We start from the raw sequence: 22,456 nt of genomic DNA, 5'->3' as shown, positions 1-22,456 counted from the left end.
TGCATCAATCTTCAGCCAGAAGTACCAAGTGGATGATCCATCTCAGCTTCCTCTAGTGGTCCCCAGCATTACAGATACCAGTCTTCAGCTAATTCAATTCACTCTACATGATATCAAGAAACGGATGGAGATACTGGGTACTGCAAAGGCTATGAATCCCAGCAACAGTACTGAAGACTTGCTGCACGTAGAACCAAACTATTTCATTATAGTTACAACACTGGTATCTACTCCCCAATATGAACAATTTCCCAGGTACGTGAAATTTACAAAAAAGTAAGACAAATCCAACCCAGGCAATTACTGCCCCATCTGTCTACTCTCAATCATCAGTAAAGTGATGGAAGGTGTCATCAACAGCAGCACTTGCTCAACAATAACCTGCTCTGTGACACTCAGTTTGGGTTCCACCAGGGCTGCTCAGCTCCTGAACTCATTACAGCCTTGGTTCAAACATGGACAAAAGAGCTGAATTCCAGAGGTGAAGTAAGAGTGACAGTCCTTGATATCAAGGCTGCTTTTGATTGATTGTGGCTCCAAGGAGCCCGAACAAAACTGGAATCACTGGGAAGCAGGGACAAACTCTCTGCTGTTCGGAGTTATATCTGGCACAGAGGAAGATGGTTGCAGTTGTCATCTTAGCTCCAGAACATCACTGCAGGAGTTCCTCAGGCCCAACCATCTTCCGCTGCTTAATCAATGACCTTCCCTCTCTCATAAGGTCAGAAGTGGGAATCTTCTCTGATGATTGCATAATGTTCTGCACCATTCATGACTCCTCAGACACTGAAGAGGAGTCATGTTCAAATGCAACAAGATCTGGACATTATCCAGGCTTGTGCTGATAAGTGGCAAGTAACATTTGCACCAAAGGCCAGACAATGAACATCTTCAATAAGAGACAATCTAACCAACAGACCTTAACATTCAATGGTGTTACTGTCACTGAACAACACCGCCCCCACCCTCCCCAGCTCCTCCCCCCCCCAACCTCCCCACTGACTATCAGCATCCTTGAGGTTACCATTAACTAGAAACTCAACTGGACTCACCACATAGCCACAATATCTACAACAGCAGGTTGGAGGTGAGGAATGCAGAGGTGAATAACTCATCTTATGACTCCTCAAAACCTGTCCACCATCTATAAGGCACAAGTCAGGAGTGTGATGAAATACTCCACACTTGCCTGGACGAGTGCAGCTCCAACAACACTTAAGATGCTTGACACCATCCAGGACAGAGTAGCCTACTTGATTGGGACTAAACACACAAGCATCCACTTCCTCCACCACCAATGCTCAGTAGCAGCAGTGGGTACTATCTTCAAGATGCACTGCAGAAATTTACCAATGATCCTCAATCAGCACCTTCCAAACCCATAACACTTCCACCTTGAATGACAAGGACAGCAGATACATGGGAATACCATTGACTGCAAGTCCCCTTACATGCTACTCAGCATCCTGACTCAATATATTGCCATTCTTTCAGTGTTACTGGGTCAAATTCTTGGAATTAACTCCCAAATCACATCGTGGACCAACCCATAGCATGTGGACTGTGGAGGTTCAAGAATGTACCTCACCACTACCTTCAAAAGGGCAACTAGAGACAGGTAATAAATGCAGGACAACCCACTTCCTATGAGTGAATAAAAATGCAGCTGCAGTACTTTTTAAAAATCCTTTCACTTGCACTTACTCACAACACTAAAGTCCTAAGGCATGGAAAGACTTGATCAAGATTTGACACTATTGCAAAGGCACAGGAATCAGCCGGTCTGAACTGGACAGGGAACACAGGAATTTCCCAGTCTGGACTGGATGGGGAGCACCGGAATCTCCCAGTCTGAACTGGACAGAGAGCACAGGAATCTCCCGCTCTGAACTGGACAGGGAACCCAGGAATCTCCTAGTCTGAACTGGACAGGGAGCACAGGAATCTCCCAGTCTGAACTAGACAGACAGCACAGGAATCTCCCGGTCTGAACTAGACAGAGAGCATAGGAATCTCCCGGTCTGAACTGGACAAGGAGCACAGGAATCTCCTGATCTGAACTAGACAAGGAGCACAGGAATCTCCTAGTCCAAACTGGACAGAGAGCACAGGAATCTCCCGGTCTGAACTGGACAAGGAGCACAGGAATCTCCCAGTTTGAACTGGACACAGAGGACAGGGCTCACTCGTTCTGAACTGGATAGCGAGCACAGAATCAGCTAGTTCACACTGGACAACAGTCAACTATAATTGCGTGAAAAATGGTTTTGCTCAAAATCTTTATTTCCCTAAGATGACGAGAAGTCAGATCAAGATGACAATTGAGTTTTCAAAAGAAACCATCCATTTTACAAGAAAAATAAATTGCATGCAGTATCATTTGCAAGTTATTCTGTACACATACTTCAGAAACACAGTTATCACGTAAGTAAAAAGTTATATTCTTCTAGACTCTTCACATTTTCTCTGGTTCTACAAAGTATTGCACATATAATCTTTAAAGCGTGCAGCTCTCCTTAAGGTATGTGTAGGAATTTCTGTTGGTTATTCATCTGATGTTTGCTGGTTCTGGAGGTGACTTTGTCTCTCTAAGGATATTGTTGTCTGATTGCTGCTGCCAAACTATTGCACTTGTTCAGAAATGGCTGACTTCCAGAACTGATGGTTATTAATTTTCTTGCTCTGCCGGTACAGTCAGAGCTACCTCTTCTGCTATGATGGAGCATCTTCTCCATGTGCACAGAAATGTCTGTGCTTTCACTAAATCTGGTCATTCAGTTTCAAGTACAGTACACAATTAACAGTTTGCCAAGTGGACTAACTTTTATTGAGTGCATTGCATGCTTGTGGCACCTTTATCAAAGTGAAATTTACCTATCTGGTGTTTTACTTGGCTGCCAGCACTCACATCACTATTTCTAGCCTAAATAGCTTTTCAATTAGTGGGAAAATAGTTTGGGTGGGGTGTGACATGAGTTGCTGGACTGGACAACTTGCCATTTCTTCAGTAAGTGTGTCTCTCTACTCTAAGATTGCCTTGTACAGGCTTCTGTTGGATATAACTGATTTATTCACAATCCCTTTGATAATTTTCACTTTTGCCTCAGTCTTTCCATTTGACTGGGTTGTATGGAGATGACGTGTGATGCTGAATTTCTCAAACATTCAGAAAGTGTTTGAATTCTTCACTCATGAATCAAAGTTATTCTCCCTGAACACAATGTCAGGGATGTCATGATGACTGAAGTGTGCTTTCAGACATTCTATGATCTCACTGAGAGTCAGTGACATCTCTACTCAAACTCCCCGCTGACAAATAGTAGTCAACTGTGACGAGAGAATCAGTTCCAGTGGGAGTGAACAGCTCTAATCCAAGTTTCATCTATGGACTGTCTGGTAAGTCACAAGTCATGAGCAGCTCTTTATCTTATTTACTTGAATGTTTATTACAAGCACTGCACTGGCTGATGTGTCCTTCATCTTATTTCTCACGTTTGGCCAGTAGAGCACTACTCTTACCTCAGACTAGATTCAATTCCTTGATGGGTTGTGTAGGATGTTTCAGCATCTCTTTACTCTTCTATTTAGGTTAATGATCTTGCTCCCTTTTTACAAGAGTCGAAAATGTGTTGCTGGAAAAGCGCAGCAGGTCAGGCAGCATCCAAGGAACAGGAGAATCGACGTTTCGGGCATCAGCCCTTCTTCAATTCCTGAAGAAGGGCTGATGCCCGAAACGTCGATTCTCCTGTTCCTTGGATGCTGCCTGACCTGCTGCGCTTTTCCAGCAACCCATTTTCAGCTTTGATCTCCAGCATCTGCAGTCCTCACTTTCTCCCTTTTTACAAGATGTCATCTTGGGTGATGATCTCACCTCTGTTTGTCCAATACTTCTCTTACAACAACATGCGTTCTTGATGGTTTCAGACCATCCTTTCAACACAACTTACTATAACACCTGAAGAAGTGCATCTCAGTGAAATTTGGTTGATCTGAACAAGACACCTATCTATCAGATTCAATGCCTTTGTTGGTTTGATGATTTCCAGAGTATGACATGTCATGCTGTTGCTTCTTGTTGAATCTGGAATATTTCACACTGCGTACCAGCATCAACTTCCTTCAGAGAGAGTGCAGTGCTTGACAACATGTCAGTGATGTACACCTACTTCCCTAGCTTGTACTTCACTTCCCAGTGATATCTCTGTACATGAAGTTATATTCTTTACAGGACACAATAACCAGAGCACAATAATCTTACACTTACACTCTATCTGTGCACAGTGTTGTTCAGTTTGTGTAAATCCTCTGGATACAAACACAGCGGGTTGTCCTCACTGCCTGGGGGTTACTCCAAGTCCTGTTTCACTGACATCACACTGCAGGGTGACTCCTTTGTTACATCATAATCCCTCAGCATTAGTGATGTCATCACTAGGTGCTTCTTGTTCTGCGTCCCAGTCCCACTGAACATCCTGCACAGTGTGATTGTGTACAGGTTCACAGTCTGAGGGCAGATTGGTATAGGTGGGCCTGTATGGGATCATTAATGTTCCAGGAGGTCCGAGACTGTGTGAAGGCTTTATTACAGAACTCATCTTGGTACAATTTCTTAAATGGATCAGGAGATATGCTGACTGTTCAAAAGACTTGTCACAAATATTGTACCTGAAGACTTTCTCCCTCTTAAATCCTGTGGTATCCTGGGTGGCTCATCACAAATCTCAGACTTTAACAATTATTTCCTTGTGTGGATTCTCTGATGGACAAGGAAGTCCCAAGACCTCGAGAATGATTTGCTGCACACATTGCATGTGAATGGTTTCTCTCCTGTGTGAACATATTGGTGTCTGCGAAGGTTATACGACCGTGAGAATGATTTGTTGCACACCTCACACATGAACAGTTTCTCCCCTGTGTGAATACGTTGGTGCGTGCGGAGGTTCTCTGACTGTGAGAATGATTTGTCACACACCTCACATGTGAATGGCTTCACATCCGCGTGAATGCCCTGGTGCTTGTGAAGGGCCGATGACACTGAAAATGCTTTGTTACACACCTCACATATGAATGGTTTCTCCCCTGTGTGAATCCTCTGATGGAGCAGAAGTCTCGATGAGTCTGCAAACGATTTGTCACAGACCTCACACACAAATGGTTTCTCTCCTGTGTGAAGATGTTGGTGTCTACGAAGGGCAGATGAATCCGAGAATGACTTGTCACACACTTTACAAGTAAATGGTTTCTCCCGCGTGTGAATGCGTCGGTGCGTGCGGAGGTTCGATGACGATGAAAATGATTTGTCACACATCTCGCATTTGAATGGTTTTTCCCTTGTGTGAATACGTTGGTGTGCACGGAGGTTCACTGACTGTGAGAATGATTTGTTACAAACCTCACAATTGAATGGTTTCTCTCCTGTGTGAATGCGTTGGTGTCTACGGAGGTTTTCTGAGTGTGAGAACGATTTGTCACATGTGTCACACGTGAATGGTTTTTCCTGTGTGTGAATGCGTTGGTGTTTGCAAAGGGTCGAAGAATCAGAGAATGATTTGGTACACACCTCACATGTGAAGGGTTTCTCCCCTGTGTGAATATGTTGATGCATTAGGAGCTTTGATGACTGTGAGAACGATTTGTCACAAGTCTCGCACGTGAATGGTTTTTCGTCAGTGTGAACACGGCGATGATTCACCAGGCCTGATAACTTTGTAAAGTTCTGCTTACACACCTCACATTCAAACGGCTCCTTCCCAGTGTGAATCCATTGGTGTTCTCCAAGTGCTGATGTCTGCATGAAGGCTCGGTCACATCTCTCACTCTTGAAGGGCTTTTCGTCCATGTTGCCGTCTTTAAGTCAACAGTTGTGTAACAGAAGCATTCTGAATGATATTAGATCCTGGGAGCCTGTATCAGTCACCTCGCATACCTCTCACCTGTAGTAATGAGTTAAAATACACACAACACCAGGTTATAGTCCAACAGGTTTATTTGGAAGTGACACAGACATCAAGTTTCTGCAGAATGATTTTGAACTTTGTCCACCCCAGTCCAACACTTGCTCCTCCACTGTAGGAATGAGTCAGTGGTTCATGACCCTCGGTGAATGATTGAAGCTCTCACCACATTGGACTCCACTCACACTTCTTCCCAGCCTCACCCTGACTGATCACCCACAGCCAAACCTCCAGAAAGGTTGGTTCTGATAGAAGGCTCCACACCATTGACCAGTTTCAAATCTGATGATGTGTCAAAGTTCTCCTGACCTAATCTATTTCCAGACAATGGTTTCACTGCCCAACCTTCTCTGATTTAGGTTATTCCTTGGGTTGTCAGGATCTATCTACTGTATCAATCCTTTTTGTATCTGCTAAATCCTCTATCCTCTGTGATACAATACGGTGCAATCCTTGTGTAAAACAAGAAGAGGAATCGTGACTTCCTCCATCACCCTTTCCACCCTCGGTGAACAGTTCTCTTTACCTAAACCTTCATAGGAAGACTGCATGACAAGTTAAGCCAGAATTTACTACCATTTCTTAACAGCCTTTGAGAAGGTGGTGATGAGCTGCCTTCTTGAACCATTGTAGCCATTGGGATATCAGGACACACACAGTACTGTCTGGAAGCGAGTTCCAGAAGTTTGAATAGTGACAGTGAAGGAATCAAAGTAGAGTTCCAAGCCATGGTGGCGTGAAGTTTGGCGGTGGGTGGGTGGGGGGGAATGGCAGTGCCAGTGGTGGAACTTACAGGTTTAGCTGTTAATACACCTTTTGTCCTAACCTTCCAAGTAGTGGGGATCATGGGTATGTATGGTGATGTGGATGGAATCTTAATGAGCATCTTCAGGAGTGCTACCACTGTCTGACAGTTTGGAGGGCATGAACATTGCAAGTGATGGATGGAGTGACAGTCAAGTGGGCTTTGTTGTCCTGGTGGTGCTGTTGAGCTTTCTGAGTATTGCTGGTGCTGTATACTTCCAAGTAAGTGGAGAATATTTCATCATACTCCTGATCTGTGTCTTATAGATGGTGGACAGGATCTATGGTGTCAGGAAGTGAGTTACTCACTCAGGATTCCTAGCCCCTTGCAGTCACTGTGTTTACATGGCTGTTCCAGCTCAACTTCTGGTCAATATTAACCCCACAATCTGCACTTAAATACATGCAGATAATGGGTACATACATGGCAAAAAACCTGCAAGATGCTCAGGGAAATGCAACAATAGGGTGACCAATCAGAGGACAGCTGGCCCCAGAAATAGAATGGATAGAAGGTGTGAGGAGTTGCTATTCCACTCACATGGTATCTCTCCAGCAAATTTGCCTTCTCAAGGTTCTTTGTTGATTCGATCAGCTGTAAATGTGGGATAGAAGTGGTGAGTCAGTGGCATTGGGAGTGGAACAGGGTAGAGGGATTGTTATTTCATAAATAGTAATGAACAGGATACTGAAAAAGGTAATAAGAGACCTGGGGACCAAGGTATTGACATCATTAAAATGATATGAAGAGATACATAAAGTATAGGATAACGGAAATGGCTTGAGAAAAGGAATATTATGGGGTAGTAGTCATATTTCAGTGAGAATGCTTAGCTCAGTTGGTTGCATCATTGGTTTACAGAATAGTGTGATGCCAACAGCGTGGGTTCAGTTCCCATCACTGGTTTGAGGTTACCATGAAGGACTCTCCTTCTCAATCTCTTCCCTCGCCTGAGGTCTGGTGGCTCTCAGGTTATATCACTACAGTCACTTCCTCTCTCTCTCTAATATGAAAGCAGTCCCTACGTTCTGATAAGACTATGGCGACACAGAAACAACATATTTCAGTGACACAAAGCCCTGGTTTGATTATCACTAGACTACTGAGAACAATTCTAGATAACTCACCACACATAAGGTATTGGCCTTGGGGAGAACGCAGTACAGATTTACAGTACTGGAATGATCCCTAAGCTGCAAGGGTTACATAATGAGGAGAGCTTAAACAAATAGGGTTATATTCCTCAATGCTTAGAAGGTTAAAAGATGATCTGATGAACGTTTTTGAAATATTAAAGTGAAGAATTCACGCCAATGGAAGTAACTTATTTTTATCGGATGGGGAGTCTAGAACCAGGGCATTATCCAAAGAACTCAGTCAGATCTTTTCGGAGTGAAATAATGAACGACTGTGACACACAAAGAGTGGGAGAAGGTTGAAACTCATTGTCATAATTGACAATTAATGCTAAACCTGCAACTTCTATCAAATCTGAGATGGATTTTTTTTTCACCAAAGGTTTGAAGGGAATTAGGGAAAGAGCAGAAATATGGAGGTTACAGAAACACTATGATCTTGGTAAATGGTGGGACATACTTGAGACACGACGTGGCTGACTCCATTTTTTAAAATCAACCTTTTCAGATATGTTATTATACACCGCTAGATCATGTGGGCCTTGTACTTGGGCCTCCAGACTCAGAGGTATGGTCACAACCACTGCACCATAAGAGCTTCAACACTACTCCTATTCCATGCAATGAGGCAACATTCTCCTACGAACTGTACAAATTACAAACCTCATGATAATAACCAACACCCAACACACACAGAACTCAACAGCAGGAAATCAGAAAGAATCATCAGACACTCTGCACCTCCCAGATAATGACACCTCACCTTCTTATATTCAGAAATGAGCCATCAACAAAACTTAGCCTGGAAATCAGAGGGAAATGCTTCCAATAAACACACTCAACATCCAACACACAGCTCCAGTCAAACAGTTCAGCACAAAGCACCGAGTAAACAGCTCTCTCAGCTGGATCTTCTCACACAGTATAAGGGACATTTCCACCCCTGATTACCCACAGGATAGTCAGACTGCCTGAAGATTGGTGTGGATATTATGGGATACAATTTGTATAAAAGCTGCTCCTTCACTCACCATCTCCTCACTTGGTTTTCAGTCCCTATAGGAAGTGAACCAGCTCTGGAAGAGGAAGAGGAGACAATGTGCAGAGTGGGTGGACTCTCTGATTGACGTCTCTCACAGTCAATCCAAATATTTCTGGAGCAACATGAGTTTCCTAAAACTTGGGAAACTGACCGCGGAAATGGAGGTGACTTTGAGCAGCAGATCAGGTGGGGATTTAAACTTGTCATTGTCCCATCTGAATAAAACCTCACTTATTGCAGCTGCTGTCTCAGTTCCCCTGGTAAATGTTCGACAGAGATTTCCAGTGTGGGAATAGCAATCTTCATCCTCGGAGAGTTTCAAACTAACAGTGTCAGTGGGGGTGGGGGGAGGTGTTCATAAGCAGGTCAGAAGAGGTAGACCCACAGCAACACTGATGTTGTGTAATGATGGGATCGGCACATGCACAGGAAAAGGGAGAAAGACGGGAACAGGAAGGAGGTTCACACATTCCTGGGACTTACAGGTGTTCCTGTTCCAAACTGCTAACAATGATAATCCCTCCTGCACACACACAAATTTGAAATGTATGCATCAGAACTACAACCTACCAGGTTAAAAGGTCTCCAGGTACGACATGAAGTATGGCAGGAAGAAGTGCACCACAATCCTAGATTTTACATCTTGGACTTGTGCAAGGTACACACATTCTTACATAGGTCTGGAAGAACTATTGTTGTGTATTATTCAGATTCTGTTATTTTTCAGTCCGGAGAATTATTTTTGTCCGTTGTTTTCAGGCCATTTTCTCATAAGCTAGTAACATTGTCACATTTGGAATATCTCAAATGATGAATGTTGTTAATAAGGTCCGACAAGTTTTCTTGCAAAAACACATTAAACGTAACATTTGTCAGTCTCTGTGCCTGGTCTGGCACCTCTGTTTATGAGTTTGTGCATTTGACAACTTGGCAGAGAGCTGTTTTCACTCCTTTATATTGCTCCAATAACTGCTGTGTGTTTCCCCCAGTGAATTCTCTAGGTTATCATCAGTTAGTCCCAGCCCTAACACCAGTGGCAAAAATGTGACCCCATCTCGAGTACTGGCCAGAGTTTTGGTCTCCTTAATTAAAGAAAACTCAAAACTACATTAGAAGTAGGGTGGCACAGTGGCTCAGTAGTTAGCACTGCTGCCTCACAGCACCGCGGACCTGGGTTCAATTCCAGCCTTGGGTGACTGGCTGTGTGGAGTTTGCACATTCTTCCCATGTCTGCATGAGTTTCCTCCGGGTGCTCTGATTTCCTCCCACAATCCAAAGATGTGCATGTTAGGTGAATTGGCCATGTTAAATAGCCCACACTGTTCAGGGATGTGGAAGTTGGGTGCATTAGTCAGGGGTAAATATAGGGGAGGGTAAATATAGGGGAGGGGAATGGGTCTGGGTGAGTTACTCTTTGGATGGTTGGTGTGGACTTGTTGGGCTGAAGGGCCTGTTTCCATACTGTAGGAATTCTAATTCTAAAAGTAAATCAGAGAAGATTTATTCAACTAATTCCCACAATGGATTTCCTCGGATGAAAAGTTGGGCCTGTACCCATTGGAGTTTTATTGAAATGTGTGATACTGACACTGAACTGTCCTGGGGAATGCCATGTGATGTTAGCACCCAACTAGTCAGGTTCCAACATGAACCAATCCGGATAGGTCATCATCTTAAAAATTACCAAAGGGACCTTCTAATAAAACATAAGCACTGAATGTTGCAGTCTTTATTTTAATAATAAAACAAAGCATAGGCTTATTGACAATAGAAATTATGATAAATAAGTAATAAATACTCTTATTCTTTTATACCATAGATTTGAGGATCTTTAGACATAATCCACAAACTACTTATAGATTGAACTGAAACAACAGCTGGGGGTCTGAATAAACACATTGCAAACCTAAGAAAACTAGTGCTTTACCTCTTCAGTCCAACCCATTTCCAAAGGAGAGATATTTTTCTATTTATTTTAATACATTGATAAACTTGAAGTGATTAAACTTCCAAGCCACTTGCTATAACTGTGGAAGACTGGAGTTATCCTTAATGCCCTGATCAATGTAGATATCAATACACTCTCAGAAAAATATATCATCTGGTTAGCATCACATTGTGTAGCCACCCAATTTGCAAAAAATGGTTGCCAACGTTTCTTTCATCATAACTGACTACTCTTCAAAAGCACTTTATTAAAAGGGAGGTGCTTTCAGACAGATTGAGATTGTGAAAATTGATATATAAAAACAAATCTTTCTTTCATCTGGAAATGATCTGCTTCCTGGGAACTAGAAATTATAAACCTATTGATAGAGAAAGGATCTCATCCCACAGGAAATTGAGCAATATATTGCATACAAAACTCTTACTGTAGGATATTCAGCATTTTGAAGAGGAACACACCAGGCTGACAGATCAGAGAGCTTTGTTTCAGCTGATAAATTAATTTATCAAATTATAAACCTGTACAGGAATTCGTAAAACTGTCCTAAACAATATAAATCAATGGAATATTCAGTGTGCATCAAATTTTAAATCAACCGAAATAACAAAGCATTTCAAAATTATTCAAGATCCTTCCCAGGTCATGAAATGAATCTTGGAAGAGTTTAAGCTGAACATATCACACCATTATTACATTGAAGTATAATGGACTGAGGGAACTCAGGTCTGTAGAGGTCAACCCTACTCCCTCCCCATACTCAGGATAGCAGTCCACCCAGAAAGGAGAGTACAACATTACCCATGGTATTAGTCAAACACTCATCATCGGAAGAGGATCCCACCAATGGTTTCAGAGATCCAGTGACTATTCCTAGTGAGAATGTGTAGGGTATAAGCACGTGGGGAAAGAGTTAACTTCTGAGCTTTGTGAAAAAAAGTTTCAGCTGAGCATGACTCAGATAAAATAGGGTGTTATGAAACAAGATGTTCAGCTGAGCATGAATCAGATCAGATAAGAACAATGGGGTGCTGGAGGCAAGGTTAATGGGTTAACAAGGTGGAAAAGCAGTCATTATGTAGAACCGTTTAACAAGATGGGGTAGCGTTCAGTATGTAACATCAGTTAACAAGGTGAAAAGTATTCATTATGTGAAGCCAGTTTAAAAAGTTAAGAACATTCATTGCATAACAGCAGCTCATCAGTCTTGAGCACGGAAAGTTAAGAAGCTAACAACAGTGAAGAGGAGTTCGGTACATTTTTTGTCAGTGGCCTTCCTATGGACATTAAACCACGTGAGCTTTACCTTGTTTTTCGATCATTTAAAGGATATGAAGGTTCACTGATCAAGTTAACATCACAACAGCCATTTGGCTTTGTTACATTTAACAGCAGAATGGGAGCAGAAGCAGCAAAGAATGCTGCATTCACCTAGCCTGCTGCTACACCTGCTGCACTGCACACTCAGATGCGCTGGTATCCTCCATCTGAAGCATCTCTGCAAGGATAGCAGTCTCATCAGTTTTGTTAAGTATTTAACTGCCCTTATCCAAGAATTCAGATTTCTCCAAGGAGTGATGCAAGGACAGACTGAATTTTGTTTTCAGGTTGGACTTTACTAAAGGAGATTTTGGAGAACTGGCTCATTTCCACTCGACTTGAAGGAATGGAGTGGTCATTAAGGGCTGTGGATTTAAGAATTTTACTGTTGACTTTTTTTCCACATGGGAGGAATAGACTAGTAATTTTTGTTATTATAATCACTACATGGTGTGTATCAATAACTTGCTAAATACGGGCTGTTAGATTCTTATGAAAGCTGGCAATGCCATTGGTTGGTACAAAATGATAAAAGGAGGGAACGAGAATGTGTATAGAGTATAAGCAGGCAGAGAAAGAGTTAAATTCTGAGTTTTGTCAAACAAGAGGTTCAGCTAAGCATGAATCAGATCAGATGAGAACTTAAGAGTTAACAATGGGGTGCTGGAGGCAAGGGTAATGGGTTAACAAGGTGGAAAAGTAGTCATTATGTAGAACCGTTTAACAAGATGAGGTAGCATTCGGTATGTAATGTCAGTTAACAAGGTGAAAAGTATTCATTATGTGAAGCCAGTTAACAAGGTTAAGAACATTCATTGTGTAACAGCAGTTGGCTTAATCTTTACTGTTGATATTCGCTGATTGTAATGGTCACACAATTAATATGTCCATTGCCTGGATGCTCCTCCCTGTAAAATGACTATATAGTTTATTGAGAAACTGCTCTTCCACAAAAGACCGTGAACTCATGTCTCTATGCACATGGGCAATCATTCTCTCTCCCTCCAGGGCCCGGAATAAAGATGAAGGAGGTAAAACTATACTGTATCACTGAGCGTTTTGCTTCTACGGATGGTGGAAACAGGACAGCATTGGAAGACCCTCTACCCCAGGTGAGTTGGATGGTGCTATCTAATTCCCAACTCCCTGTCCCTTGGCCCTCCATTCACTACATTGTTTCTGTAGCTGTCAATCTGGTTAATCATGCAATCAGATCCACCTGCTACACCCTTGTTCCCAAACTTTCCTTTAATCCTTTCCTGGTCAATCTCACTGTTTCTCAAGTTCAAGACATGAAGATTAGAACACAACTGCTTTATTCATCCATCACCCAATCTGGGCCACATCAAGCACCAAGGTCCTGCTTCACTCTGTTAAAATTGCTTATTACTGCAGGACCCTGTATCAATGTGGAAGTTATGTTCCAGCTACTCTATCCAGAGAACTGTGTCCAGTTCTGGGCACTATACCTCAGGGAGGATATACTGGCCTTGGAGGGAGTGCAGTATATATTCACAGAATATTCCAAGGGCTTAAAGGATTAAATTATGAGGACAAATTGTACAGACTGAGCTTGTATTCCCTTGAATTTAGAAAATGATGGGGTAATCTAATTGAGGTGTTGAAGATGATTAATGAAGTCAATCAAGTCAAAATGAACTATTCCATCACACAGATCACCTGCTTACCCCTCTGTAATACTGCCCATTTCCAACACCACATTAGTCCATCTGCTGTTGAAATCCTCATCTATGCTGTTGCTGTTTCCAGGCTAGACTACACCACTTCAATGTTCTCCTGCCCAGCACCCACCCCATCTTCCACCCTCTATAAATTTCATCTCAGCTAAAACTCAGCACTCTCTATCCTAACTTTCACAGCTAGCACTCCTGTGCTCACTGACCTACATCTTACAGTCCCCAGTACCTCCAATTTAAAAATCTCTGGCCCTAGTACAAATTTCTCCAGGGTCTCACACTCTCCCTCTCTGTCACCTCCACCCCATCTCCCTCCAAGATCACTGCTCTTCCAATTCTGTCCCATTTCCTTCAGTTGCCCATTAATGGCTGTTTCTTCAGCCATCCTGATATCCATGCTCCTCAATTTCCACCTTAAATCGCTCTGCATCTTTCTCTCTCTCTCCTCTCATTTCAAACCTTTCTCAAATCTCATCTCTTTGACTGAACTTTCAGTCATCCACTCCTCCTCCTCATCAGCTGACTGTCAGTTGAAGGATGATGTCTCTACAGGGTCATTGAGTTTCTTCCAATATGGGGTCTTCATGTGGCTGGGCCATCCCATGGGAAGTGAGATCCGGAGACTAGGATTGTCTTCCTTTTCTTTCCTTCTCTGATGTGGCTCTGCCTCATCATGAAGGTGTGACGCAGTTTGATAGATGAGTTGTCACCACTCTGAGCGATTGGTAGTAAGCTCTTCCCAGTCATTAAGATCAATGCTGCTGTTCCTCAGGGAAAGCCTCAGAGTGCCTTCTGTCCTCATCTGGAATATAATAGAGTGGCACCTGGGCAGGGATTGATTTCCAGCCACGTGGACAGATTTCCAAGTTGATTTTGCTCCAAGTTTGTTTGAATGCTTGTGGACCTGGCTTCAAGAAGGACAACAGTGAGTGTTCAATGGTCCTCTGAATGCTAATGGAGTGCTACTGCTTTGCTAATTAACTTTCTCTAGTGTTGTTATGCAATACTGTTACACAGTCTGGGCTTCAGAAGGAAGGTGACAGCAACTACTCTATACACTAGGACTTGTGTTGGCTTCTAAAGGAACTGCAGCCAATATTCCATCTCCCGTATGTGTTACATCTTCACAAGTCTTCCTTTTTTTTAAAACTCTGTAATCTTTTCAGGGCGAGACTTCCAGAAGATGGTGGATCTCCAAACAAATGGCAGACTTTTGAGAGAAGTGGCTGCCATGATGAGTTTCACTGGAATACCACTGTAGGCAGAGGTCAGAATGGGACCAAGATGGAGAATTAAAATCGCAAGTAACTGGGAGTTCTTGGTCTAAGATTGTCCAAAATTGAGTGTTCAAACCTCCACCTTATCAAAACCTGACAAATCAATATTGTAACTCAATTAATATGTGCAGATCTCAATGAAGATTTTGAATTAATTGTAACTGATTTCTATTTATACAGGCACTTGAAATAAAACTGACGACCACTATTACCAGATTGGTTAATCAATGAAGTTAAGTCTTAACACCCAATTCTACTAACAATTGGAGCACAATTCACAGAGCCCCAGGACTGACTGAATCAAATATTTGGTCAGATCAATGACTGCATTGATGGATTCCTGATGTAGTCCTTGACATTTTGCTTGCATTTTTCTGGTAATAAATAACATGTCAGAGGTTCCTCTGGAAAATCTAAACTCAAGTCAAAATTTGAAGTAATGACGACACCACTCGCTCCATGTGGGAACTGGTTCTAACGGACAGATCATCAAATTGTTCGATCAGTGATGAACATTCATGCAGCACAATGACATCACAAGACCTGAAGTCCAAGAGGAAGAAGACTGTACTCTACAAACTGTGGACATTGTTTGGCCTCTGGTGCTCTATTTGTGTGGCCATTCAGCATGTGCAGAGCCAGACAGTGAATGTTATGAGACAACAGAGACTGTCACAGCCGAGGCACATCCTGCCCTTCCCCCTGCCTTCCCAGCTGATTCCTGGCTGATTCTTCTCCTCCTCCATAGACCAGAGAGACTGAGGGTAATTGAGGTACCTCCAATACTACCCAAGGATGGCTCCTCCCCGGATGCTTGTGCTGGATGATGAGAATTTGACGCATTTCGAACCAGTGAGTATCTGATTGTCTTCTTGGTCATGGTGAGAGTCAGTGAGTAATTTGTACCTGACCCTCTACTGAAAGGATGATGAATTTATACAGGAGCTTCTACATATATTGATGTCCTCTTTTGGTGAAGTTTGGAGATCTAGACAAATGTGAAATTGACCTTGTTGAAATGATTGACCTGATGGTGGGAGTGGTTTGGGATAGACCCTGCTGAGACAGATAGTCCCTTGGAATGTCAGCTCCCCCTGTGTGAGCACTGGATGGTAAACAACATAGACAGATGTCAGTGTACAGTGACAGGAATCAATCCTGACACACGTCATACTGGAAGAGTCTGTCTCTCAGGTAGGTTCACTGATGTTCCAGGAGGTGAAACAACGCTGTGAAGACTTTATCACAGAACCCACACTGATAAGGTTTCTTCTGGTATGAGTACATTGATGGGCCGGATGAAACCAGAAGAATGTGAGAACCTTGTCACACAACTCACATCTGAATAATTTCTCACCAGAATGCAGCCCCTGGTATCTCAGGAGGTTTGAAGAATTCAGAGTTTTATCATAAATTTCTCACTTGAAGGGTTTCTCCCCCAGTGTGGATTCTCTGATGAATTAGGAGATTCGAGGAGGTTCTGTAAGCTTTGTCACACACCTCACAGGTGAAGGGTTTCTCTCCCGTGTGAATACGTTGATGCACGCGAAAGTGGGACGAATTTGAGAAAGTTTTCTCACATACCTCGCATGCGAATGGCTTCTCCCCTGTATGAATGCGTTGGTGTTCACGAAGAGTCGAAGTCCGTGAGAATGATTTGCCACACACCTCACAAGTGAACGGTTTCTCCCCTGTGTGAATGCGCTGGTGATTCACCAGGCCTGACGATCCTGCAAAGCCCTCGTTACATACCTCACACGTGAATGGCTTCTCCCCGGTGTGCACACGTCGATGATTTACAAGCGTTGCTGCATGTGTGAATGCTCGGTCACACATCTCACACTTGAAGCGTTTCTCCCCTGTGTGAATCCTCTGATGTCTCAGCAGATTTGAGGAGTAGCTGAAAGCCTTCATACAAACCTCGCACCTGAATGGCTTCTCTCCTGTGTGAATACGTTGATGTGCACGGAGGGTCGATGAATGTGAGAACGATTTGTCACACACCTCGCAACTGAATGGCTTCTCCCCTGCATGAATGCGCTGGTGTACACGAAAATGAGATGAGTGCAAGAAGGATTTGTCACATACCTCACACTTGAACAGCTTCTGCCTTGTGTGAATGCGCTGGTGTACGCGGAGGGATGATAACTGCGAGAATGATTTGGTGCAAACCTCGCACATGAAAGGTCTCTCCCCTGTGTGAATGTGTCGATGATCCACCAAGGCTGATGACTGCGCAAAGTTCTTGTCACACACCTCGCACTTGAATGGTTTCTCCCCAGTGTGAACACGTCGGTGTTTCATGAGAGTGGTTGGCCAAGTAAAGGCTTGCTCACACACCTCACACTTGAACGGCTTCTCCCCTGTGTGGGTGAATCGGTGATTCATGAGAGTCGATAACCGTGTGAAGGCCTGATCACAAACCTCACACTTGAATGGTTTCTCCCCAGTATGGATGAGCCGGTGATTCATTAGTGTTGATGAATGTGCGAAGGCTCGGTCACACACCTCACACTGGAAAGGTTTCTCCCCTGTGTGGATCCTCTGGTGCCTCAGGAGATCAGAGGATCGAGTAAAACGCACCTCACAAACCTCACACCTGAACAGCTTCTTCTCCATGTTGATGTGTAACAGTTATAAAACCGATGCACCTTGTGTGTTGAAGGATCTTATGAGGCTGTAGAGCCCTCCTCTCACACCTCACACTCAAACAGCCTCTCCCCTGTAAGGAATTAGTCAGTGGTTAATGCGGCTCAATGAATAATTGAAGCTCCCACCACACTTGGAGCCACTCACACTTCTTCCCAGCCTCACCCTGATCGATCACCCACAGCTGAACCTTCAGAAAGGTTGGTTCTGATGGAAGGCTCCACACCACTGACCAGTTTCAGATCTGATGATGTGTCAAAGTTCCCCTGACTTGACTGATTCCTAGATGATGGCTGGACTGCCCAACCTTCTCTGTGTTGAGCAATCCTACAAAGGGACTGGATGTCTTCCCACAGTTGTGCAGTTGTTCCTTCAGTGATGGTCAGGATCTCTCTGCAGTGTCTGTCCTCCCTGCATTCTCTGCTGTAGTACGGGGCAATCCTTCTGTAAAACAGGAAAAGGAAGTATGATTTCCTCCAACTTCCTCTCTTTTACTGAAGGGGCTGACTCCACAGTGAGTTTGCTATTCCCTGTGTGGGGGGCTTTTCTTTGGTGGTGGTGGTGGTGGTGGGCGGGGGGCGGGGGGGGAGGTATCAGATAAAGTATTTTTGTTTCCCTCACTTGACTGCTATGTATCCCTGTTTCCAGCAGGAACACTGCATAGTGACCAGGAGCAGACAACATGGCCACATTGTTCCCACCTCCAAGAACCTCACCTTTCCAGGCATTGTGAGGGCAATGGAAAAAAACAGTTGGGTAGAATGTAAAACTGGCTGTCAGTTCACTGTGAGCTTGACTCTTCCTGATGAAGACCTTAGAGTCTTTGCTTAATGTAAAAACATTCTGGAGAAATATTAATTCAATAAAGATTTTGAAAGTTCTCCCTTTGTTTTCCAAACTTATTTGAGGAAAATGCACTGAGGTGGAAGTTCTAGAAGCTAAGGAAGATACTGTTTCAGTGTAGCTGACTGAAGGGTTCTGTTTAATCTACCACTTTAGATCCAGTGCATTCACTCAGATTGCACATTCCAAATTCAGTTTTCAGCCACAGCTCTGGGCAAAAATGATCAAATCCAAGCCCATGCTTTTGGGAAATAATGAAGCATTCTGGAAAAAAATGGACTTTTCAACCAGTGGACCAAATGTTGAGATGCTCAGAGGCCAGATAGATGACCTAATGTGTACTTCAGGACCCTGTCGAAGTCCTGACTCATTGACCGGAATGCCCCAGAATACATCAGAAGACGGACAATTTACCTGCTCCCTTAAACATAAATGTCTTTGATTTTGATTCAGAGTTAGAGACTTTGGACATTTATATGGTACAGTACTTAACCAATTTTAAGAAATTTTAGGTAGAAATAAAATTTTTTAGTCCAGCATCTGGACAATTCCAGAACAAACACAGCAATCACTTACACTGACCTTTGCCAACCCACACACAATCCCAATCCACCCAACTGCCCCCATTACCTCACAAAAATAATCCTCACCTGACATGACTGACTGACCCCTGTCACAAACCCAAGGCATCCAACCCACAGTTTCAGGTCGAGCAAGTTCAAGGAAATCTACTGCTCTCTGCCCAACTGATAAATGAGTCCTTCGTCATGTTCATCATTAAAAGGGAAGTAGACTATATGTCCATGAGGTGCAGTGAGCCATCAGCAGCAGCAGGATTGGACTCCACCACAACCTCACAGCCTGGCACAGCCCTCATTTCATGATTATCATTAAACAAGAAAATAGACATGTCAACAGGAGTAATGGCTCTCCCTTTACTGCTGTCCCTCTACCTATTTCTTTCTCTGTCTACCTGGATTAATAGCAGGAACCAAATCCCTGCCAGTCACACTGGGAGAGCAACCACAGCCCAAGTGGTCATCTTGCAATGCTCCTTAACACATTGAGTTTGAACCCGTGTTCATCCATTCCTACACTGCAGTGCTGAAGATCTGAGGTTATAACTACATCTTCTTTTACTGGGAGTCTGGGTCAGTTGGATGGTGAAGTATAGGGGGAATTACGCTGCTATGACTGAATGCCTGGCCACAATCTGACATTTTACACAATAAACAATAACTTGCATTTATACAGGACCTTAAACACAGTTCAATGATCCATGGCAAATTGTGAGAGTGTTAACACATTTGGGATCTTGCTATTTGCACATGAACTGTCACATCTCCTACATTACAACAGTGACCACCTTCAAAAATATTTTATTAATGGTAAAGCATTTTCAAATTCCTTGTAGTCATGAAAGCCTCGATATAAATACAACTTTTCATTTCTTATAGCAAGAGAATGGTGGGAGGTCTTGGACAAATTTGAAAAGACAGAAAATACCCAGCTCCCAACACACATAGAACTCAACACCAGGAAATTAGTAAGAATCTTCAGATTCTCTGCAATTACCAGATAATGGCACCTCCCTTCTTATATTCAGAAATGAGCCATCAACAAAGCTCAGCCTGGAAATCAGAGGGAAATGCTTCCAATAAACACACTCAATATCCAACACACAGCTCCAGTCAAACAGTTCAGCACAAAGCACCGAGTAAACAGCTCTCTCAGCTGGATCTTCTCACACAGCATAAGGGACATTTCCACCCCTGATTACCCACAGGATAGTCAGACTGCCTGAAGATTGGTGTGGATATTATGGGATACAATTTGTATAAAAGCTGCTCCTTCACTCACCATCTCCTCACTTGGTTTTCAGTCCCTATAGGAAGTGAACCAGCTCTGGAAGAGGAAGAGGAGACAATGGGCAGAGTGGGTGGGCTCTCTGATTGACGTCCCTCACAGTCAATGCAAATATTTCTGGAGCAACAAAAACAGAAATTGCTGGAAAAGCTTATCAGGTCTGGCAGCATCTTTGGAGAGAAATCAGAGTCATCATTTCGTGTCCAGTGACCCTTGCTCAGAACTCCTGATAACAATGTGATTCAGCAAGTGATTTTACCTCAGAAATTTACCCAGATTGAGGGAGGTTTCTTTCCTTCACTGGAAGTGGGCTTCACAGACTGTCAACATTTATAGAGTATTCCTAATTACTCTGGAGTAAGAGGTGATGACCTGACTTCTTGAATTGTTGCAGTCTTTATGATACCGGTGCAACCGCAGTCCTGTTCGGGAGTTCCCAGATTTTGAGCTAGTGACAGTTTAAAAAGCAGTGAGAAGTGCCAAGTATGAATGAATTGATCCTTTGGGGGCAACTTTCAGTGGTGGAATTTATATGTATCTGCTGGCCTTGTCCTTCTAGTCATCAAGGTCCTTGATGAATTTCTGCAGTGCCTCTTGTACATGATGCAAACGCTGAGTGTTGGTGGTGTATGGATTTCCAAAGAAACGGGTTGCTGAGTCCTGGATGGTGTTAATATTCATGAGTGTTGTTGGAGCTGCACTCCTCTAGGCAAGTGGGGAGTATTTGATCATACTTGCAGATGCTGAACAGGTTTTGGGAAGTCAGGAGGTGAGTTATTCCCTGCAGGATTCCTGGCCTCTGACTTGCTCTTCTTGCTACTGTATTTACATGGCTAGTCCAGTTCAGTTTCTGGTCAATGATTACCCCTGGGATGTTGATGGTGGTGGAATTCAGTGATATGAAGAGTATCAATAGACCATGGTTGGAGTTTCTCTTGCTGATCTTTGCTTGGTATTTGGGTGGCACATATGTTTCTTCATCCCCACTTCTGACCTTATGATAGAGGGTCATTGATTAAGCAGCTGAGGATTATTTGGTGTAGGACACTACCCTGAGAAATTCATGCAGAGATGTCCTGGAGTTGAGGTGACTGACCTACAACAACAGAGCGATCTTTCTATGTGCCACATATGAGCCCAACCAGCCCATTAATTCAAATGTTTCTAGGTCTCCTTGTCCCACACTTAGTGGGATGGTGTGGAAACAGGCCCTTCGGCCCAACAAGTCCACACCAACCCTCCGAAGAGTAACCCACCCAGTCCCATTTCCCTCTGACTAACGCACCTAACACTTTGGTCAATTTAGCATGGCCAATTCACCTAACCTGCACATCTTTGGACTATGGGAGGGAACCAGAGTACCCAGAGGAAAACCACACAGACACAGGGAGAATGTGCAAACTCCACACAGACAGTCTCCCAAGGCTGGAATCAAACCTGGGACCCTGGTGTTGTGAGGCAGCAGTGCTAACTACCGAGCCAATGTCTGCCCATTTCAAAGCAGGGTGACCAGAACTACACACTGTACTCCAAAAATGGCCTCACCAACATCCTGTTTAGCTCAAACATGCAATGTTCTGACCAAGTGTACCAAACATCTTCTTCTTCACTGTCCTATCTACCTGTGATGCCTGCACCGACAACCCTGAACTGTGTAAACTCTGCATTTGTTTATCTTACCAAATACAACACTTCACATTTATCCAAATTAAATTCCATTTGCCATTCCTAGTCCCCCTTGGCCTATCTAATCAAGGTACTATGGTACTCTTAGATAACCTTCTTCACTGTCCACAATGCCACCAAATAACACGTAAATAACAAAAAACAGTGGACCCAGCATTGATCCCTGTGGAACACCACCAGTCACAGGCCTCTAGTCTGAACAACAACCCTTTATGACCACAGTCTGTCTCCTACAG

At 43.4% G+C, this 22,456-nt stretch overlaps 2 protein-coding genes, 1 long non-coding RNA gene and 1 pseudogene across 9 annotated transcripts in view; 1 reads left to right on the top strand and 3 right to left on the bottom strand.

Moving 5' to 3' along the window:
• The window catches only part of LOC140455671 (uncharacterized), a 43,483-nt gene extending 34,422 nt beyond the window's left edge, over positions 1–9,061 (bottom strand). Inside the window, exons 1-2 of the mRNA XM_072550671.1 lie at positions 8,927–9,061; positions 4,746–5,933 (exon numbers count right to left, since the gene is read on the bottom strand). Coding sequence (XP_072406772.1) covers positions 4,746–5,839 — 1,094 coding nt within the window. The 5' untranslated portion in view covers positions 5,840–5,933; positions 8,927–9,061. The remainder of the gene's footprint in view (positions 1–4,745; positions 5,934–8,926) is intronic.
• Positions 1–22,456, bottom strand: part of LOC140455646 (uncharacterized) — a 285,832-nt gene that overhangs the window by 208,609 nt on the left and 54,767 nt on the right. The gene's annotated exons all lie outside the window — the stretch shown is intronic.
• LOC140455683 (uncharacterized) lies at positions 8,931–15,214 on the top strand. Its single transcript, XR_011952948.1, has 3 exons — positions 8,931–9,123; positions 13,211–13,314; positions 15,066–15,214. It is a non-coding gene; the product is annotated as an uncharacterized lncRNA (long non-coding RNA).
• LOC140455636 (uncharacterized) lies at positions 16,023–18,269 on the bottom strand (annotated as a pseudogene).

This window comes from Chiloscyllium punctatum, chromosome 30, assembly GCF_047496795.1.
Source record: "Chiloscyllium punctatum isolate Juve2018m chromosome 30, sChiPun1.3, whole genome shotgun sequence".
NCBI classification, from domain to species: Eukaryota; Metazoa; Chordata; class Chondrichthyes; order Orectolobiformes; family Hemiscylliidae; genus Chiloscyllium; species Chiloscyllium punctatum.
This window is presented reverse-complemented; position numbering and strand designations above follow the sequence as displayed.